The 6,152-nt window shown below is 40.2% G+C and overlaps 1 protein-coding gene across 2 annotated transcripts in view; it reads left to right on the forward strand.

Annotated features, from left to right (window-relative positions):
• The window catches only part of ERCC6 (ERCC excision repair 6, chromatin remodeling factor), a 71,470-nt gene extending 65,518 nt beyond the window's left edge, over window positions 1-5,952 (forward strand). For both annotated transcript variants that reach the window (XM_041742791.1, XM_041742792.1), the window contains 5 exons: window positions 717-862; window positions 948-1,646; window positions 3,141-3,345; window positions 3,928-4,006; window positions 5,120-5,952. In XM_041742791.1, coding sequence (XP_041598725.1) covers window positions 717-862; window positions 948-1,646; window positions 3,141-3,345; window positions 3,928-4,006; window positions 5,120-5,539 — 1,549 coding nt within the window. In that variant the 3' untranslated portion in view covers window positions 5,540-5,952. The remainder of the gene's footprint in view (window positions 1-716; window positions 863-947; window positions 1,647-3,140; window positions 3,346-3,927; window positions 4,007-5,119) is intronic.
• The last annotated feature ends 200 nt before the right edge of the window (window positions 5,953-6,152 follow it).

Below are 6,152 nucleotides of genomic sequence, written 5' to 3' on the forward strand. Positions count from 1 at the left end.
AGACTTTATTCTTGAGCTGCACCCCAGCTTTTCAGTTGAGGCTCCCTGCTTACCACCATGCACTGGGCCATTCCCAGATAGGGTGCGTGTTCTTCAAGCTCTTATTCTGAGAGGATAAGAGACTAGCTATATCCTGTGAGGGAGAGCTTCCCCTTAGATGTGCTTTAGCCTTGGGGGGAATAGTGGGGGAGACTGCTTTGTAGGGATGTCTGGGCAGGAGTGACAGTGGTGTAGAGGTTCAGTATAGAGTATGAAACAGCAGGCAGAAGGTGGGTAAAATGGCTTCAAGTGAAAGCTTTGTAAAGCCCAGGTAAGAAGTTTCCTGAATCCCATCACAGAAGGGTCCTCAGAAAGGTAGGTCAGGGGACTTTTGGTCCAGCAGTCCAGGAAGCCAACTCCTTCCACCTCAGAGGAGCTGTGAGTCACATGATTGTATGTAGAGTGGTGTTTCCTGACATGTGATGAATATTGGAGATTGAAAAAGCTCCCTGGGTATAAATAATAAGATACTCTGTAATTTAAATTCTGTAAAGCGTGGGGGACCACCTGATATTTTATGTACTTTCTGAATTGTAATCTTTCAAGGTGAAAAGTTTGAGGATGATTTAGATATTTTTTCAGCTACAGTTATCATACCTTTCATATTGTTTTATAACTAGGATTTTGAGGTCCAGTTAAACATTGTTTTTTATCAGTTTAATGTTTTATCTTTTTAGACAAATTTTCAAGCAGTTTCTGACAAACAGAGTGCTGAAAGATCCTAAGCAAAGGCGATTTTTCAAGTCCAACGATCTTTATGAGCTGTTCACTCTGACGAGTCCTGGTGCATCCCAGAGCACTGAAACAAGTGCTATTTTTGCAGGTATTACATAAAATAATTTAACTTAAAGTAATAAATTACAGAAGAATTATGTAATGTGACTTGAGTGTGTTTTACCCCTTTACAGGAACTGGTTCAGAAGTTCAGACTCCGAAACTCCATTTAAAAAGAAAACTTCCACCGGCCTTTGGAGCAGACCATAATATTCCAATATGCAGAAAGTTCCCTGATTCTAATGCATCCACAAATGATACCACATCATCTGAAGAGAAATTTACAGCTAAAGGAGCTGGAGTAAATGCAATAACTTCTGATCAAGGCGATCCTTTGAAAGATGCCCCCCAAACTCCTAGGAATCTCACTGGCAGTGGTGGACCTGAAGAAAAGACAAAGGCAGTACCTATACTAGAGGAGTTTGTGACTAGTGGACGTGTGGATTGTTCCAGTTCTCCAAGAACTAGCAAAATGGATGGGCTATCTAGTGAGGAAAGCATCCATGAAAAGCAAGGTCTTTCTGACAGAAGAGAAAGCTGCCAGGCTCAAACAGAACCTCTTCAGGAGAATAAGGAGTCGGAAAATAATTTTTCAAAGCACAAGTCAAAAACAAAACATAGTGTGCTGGAAGAAGAGACCCTGGAGCAACTTCAGAGGCCAAAGTCAAAGCTTAAGAACACTAAGCTTTGTAGAGATGCCAGGTTTGAAGGAACCCGAATTCCACACCTGGTGAAGAAAAGACGGTACCAGAAGCAGGACAGTGAAATTGAGAGTGAGACCAGTGAACAGAGCAATGATGATTATGTCTTGGAAAAGCTTTTCAAAAAGTCAGGTAATGTTTTTGCTGAATTTGCCACAGGTGTGCTGGGAACAGGTGGGGAGTAGGCCATTTCTAGCAGTGGCAGACTTTACTCACAGGGCACAGTGGGCTCTCAGCTGGAGGTATTTTATTCTTCTAAAATTCAGATTTTGTATTGACATTTTGACAATAGTATTCACCTGTCTTTTCTGAAGACCTAGAGGAATTTGAAACTTTGACTTATAACCACATACAGAAGGCTGCAGTGCTTTAAGTAGGTTTGTACTATCTGAACAGTAGTGAGTAATAGGAAGGTTCTGTACATGCTGTATTTATCTGATTTTTCAACCACAGAGATTAACAGTCATGGGGGAGAGGCAGAGGCATGGCCAGAGGTAGGCACTCTGGAAATAGAAAAGCTGATCACTAATAGATTGGTAATGTCAAGGGAGAGAAAACTCAGGAAAGCAGATTCAACAGTTGCTCAGGACTGGGGAGGAGCAGCCCAGCACAGCTTAGTTGTTCCTGGGGGTGTCGGCCTGTTGTTCAGGCCAGTGTGATGGCCCTGAGTTACCAGAGATCACTATTTGTGGTTCTTGGTTTGGGAAGGCCAGGTTTCTCTACGGCATTTCAGATAGAAACCATCTGAGCCTGATACTTTACCATAAGAAAGTTTATTGGTAACTTTCTACTCTTCCTGCTGTTACTAGCCTGTTTCCCTAGGAAATGATCTCTTTTGTCTAGTTTTCAAGTTTATTTGCACAGAGGCATTAAAAATATTCTTATAATAATTTTTTAAAATTTGCTTCTGTTTCAAGATAATTTCTCCCTTGTCATTTCTGACTTTTAGTATTTCCACCAACCCTTTTTTGGTCAGGTTAAGCTAGTGGTTTGTCTATTTTGTGATTTTTTAAAAAATAAACTATTTTAATTTATTAATTAGATCTAGGGTTGTTCTCTTATTTTTGTTTTTATCTTTATTCCTTGTGCTTTTGTTTTTGTTGTGTTTTGTTGAGTTTTTTGGCTCAGTTTTTATAAGAATCTTTGACTTGGAAATTTAATTCATTTGTTTTTATTCTTTCATTTTATTGATATACAAATATTTAAGGCTACGAATTTTCCAGATAAACTGCATTAAATTCTGATAAGTAGCATTTTCATGATCATTACTTTTTAGAAATTTTATAATTCTGGTTTCTATTTTTATATTTATTCCTTCAATAGAGAATTGATTAATAGAAGGCTTTAAATTTTTCCAGATAGCAAGGATGTTGAAGTTGTGTTGACAAAGGCTTATGCTTCAATTATTATAAAACAGGGATAGTTAATAGTTCGTGCTTTGTCGGGTAGTGATGAGGGCTAAGTGGTGATCACATTTATAACGTTCCTGGGTCATAATAGTCAACTTGGCAAATAACTACAAGTGTTCAGTATTTTTTCTCTACCCACAATATATTAGATTATACAGAAGAAAAAATACGTATACAAACTGAAATAATATGTCACTGTTTCCTTTGTTCTTGCTAGTCGGTGTGCACAGTGTCATGAGACATGATGCTATCATGGATGGAGCTGATCCAGATTATGTGCTGGTGGAGGCAGAGGCCAACCGAGTGGCCCAGGATGCTCTGAAAGCACTGAGGCTCTCTCGTCAGCAATGTCTGGGGGCATCGTCTGGTGTTCCCACCTGGACGGGCCATAGGGGCATTTCTGGTGCACCAGCAGGCATAAAGTAAGACATTACTGCTCTGCCATGCATGTGAGGAGGTCAGACCATGTAGGCTAGCAGTAAAGTCAGGGCAGGCGTGCTAGAAAATCTCTCAGGGAGGGGTCAGGTCAGCCAGATTTGCGTGACTTGGCAAAAAACATTTATAATCTTATGTTCTTCCTTACATTGTCCCCTGCTCTCCAAAGCTGAGTTTTCAGGGAGAAAACTGTATTGTTTTGTTTAAGAGATGATGTTAACAATAAGAGATACAGAGTAGTGATTACACTTTAATGAGATGATCAGCCGTTGTTCAGCAGTCAGTAACTACTGTGCTATTTGGTATGCTCGTTTAGAATAATTCCCTATCTCGAATTTGACAGTACTTTCCATCATATGTTGAACAAGTTATTGAGAGGTTCTGACTTGAGACTCTTCCTAGGAGAGTAAAGGAGAAAAATTGAAGGGAATGAGTGGCATGGCTGTGGAAGAATAATCATGCAGAAGAAAATTTTTCCAGGAGAAGATTAAGTTGTTGAAAGGGAAATTTTGTCTCTCAATCACAAAAGCAAACATTTTATCTACTGTGTGATTCTTTTCCTTATTTAGGAGTAGATTTGGTCAGAAAAGGAATTCCAAGTTCTCTGTGCAGCATCCTTCTTCAGCATCGTCAAAGGAGAAATGCCAGGTAATGTGAAAGCCTTGATAATTTTTGGGTGTGAGACTTATTTGACTGAATTGCCATGAAAATTTAACCTGATGGGGATATGAGGAAAACCGCTGGCATAATGACACCTGGTATTTGTGTTGTATGCTCTGATTAATGAAGCACTTTCATCTGAAGCTGAAAGGGCCAGACAGCTTTGTAAAAGACAAAGTCTTAAACCCAACTCCATAGCAGAATCTCTGTTTTGCTCTCTGAAAGTCAGGGAATAAGTGATGTGTGAGTTGCTGCCCAGGCAGCCTGCTCCATCCAGAGGTGAACACCAGCTCCACAGAGCACTGCCCTCTAGAATGAAGGTCATGAAAACCGCCTGGAATGTTGTTTGTATTAACTGGCTGCTGGAGCCTTGTGCCCATCTCTCCCTGTCCTGTAACCCCCCGGATGCCTTGAGTGCGTCACTGAGTAAAGACTAGAGCAAACTTTATCATTCACTGCTCTCTCTTCGGTCTTTTCTGCTCAATGGTTATGTTACTGATGAAAGTTGAAGACTCCCAAGTTCAGACTCCTATTTTAGATTAATATGAACACATTTAGGGATAGAGAACCTTTTTCGGCTTCCCGTGTTGTGTTCTTTTAACATTAGAGATAGTGAAGAAAAATCAGATTGTGGTGGTGTTTTAGGGCAAAAGATGAGAAAGTGTCAAAAGATGTAAAAGTTAAGAGAAGGAAGTACAGCTCTGCTATTGTTCCTTATCCCACAGTGCCTGGAGTAGGGTGTCCTGGGGTGGGGGGAAGGACAGGAAAAACCTGCAGAACCCGTGCCTCCTGGAACTGGCTTTCCCACCAAAGGGAGGCTCAGTGCCCTACCCTGCCCCCCACCTCTCACCACACAGAATGATGATGCAGGGAAGAGTGTAGTTTGGGGGATTTGTTTTTTTAAAGAAATGTTCTTTAATGGTGGGTAGATTTCAGTGGTTGACTTGCTCCCTGTCTCTTTCTGTTCCATGGCATCTCCTTCCTTCCTGGCAGCCTCATTGCCATGGGCTCAAGTGTTTATGGCTCCTCAGGGCCTTTGGGAAAATAGTGAGAGCATGAACTAGAAGCTGGTGTGTCACTGCAGTGGTTTTCTTTCTCCAGGATGGTGTCCCAAGAAAAGATGGAAAGGATAATGCTTCTGAGCACTTCAGTGGAAAAGTGGAAGATACAGAGTCTTCACCTGGGGCTCTCCCTTCATCCTCACTGTTGGCTAAAATGAGAGCTAGGAACCACCTGATTCTGCCACAGCGGCTGGAAAGTGAAAATGCACACCAAGAGGCTCCTGCTCCACCACCCCCCACCACGGAACACGATGACCTGCTGGTGGAAATGAGAAACTTCATTGCTTTTCAGGCCCGTGTGGATGGCCAGGCAAGCACTCAGGAGATACTACAGGAGTTTGAATCGAAGCTGTCAGCCTCACAGTCTTGTGTCTTTCGACAACTGTTGAGAAATCTATGTACTTTTCATAGAACTTCTAGTGGCGAAGGAATTTGGAAACTTAAGCCAGAATACTGCTGACCAACATTATTTTTTAAATTCTCAGTTTCCTAATGGAAATTTCTGATTATTAATCCTATGATTAATTATCATGTTCGTCAACAAGTTGGCATCATTTGATGTTTACTTTGAATGATATCTACCTCATAATTTAAAACTTTAAGGAAGAAGAAATTCATCTCCAAAACTTAAAAGTTTTAAAAATACTTGGGTTGATATTTTTATTTTGACACCATGAATTAAATGCATTATAAAATCAGGGACCTAACAGTTAATCCTTGGATTGCATTTGTTCCTTTATCCAAAAGATGCCATCAGCACATTGCTGTTCATTTAGATGTTTGTAGGCCAGATATCTCAAGAATTCTTTTTATTGGTGCTAAAAACATGTCTTATGTTCAGTCAGACCTATTCAATAAATTGGTTCACCAGTATCTGATAACAGATATTTATGTTTGGTGCATAGCTTTTAAACATTTAAATTTATCATTTGCTACCCATAAAAAAATCAGACTTGTCTTTTAAATATATTAATTGCCTTTAAACGCTCTTCCTTTTAAGATACTGATAAATCGGCACATATTTTCATTAGTAAGGCATGAAATAGCGTGGTAATAAATGAGGAGACCTATAC

Source organism: Vulpes lagopus, chromosome 2 (assembly GCF_018345385.1).
Source record: "Vulpes lagopus strain Blue_001 chromosome 2, ASM1834538v1, whole genome shotgun sequence".
Classification (NCBI taxonomy): Eukaryota; Metazoa; Chordata; class Mammalia; order Carnivora; family Canidae; genus Vulpes; species Vulpes lagopus.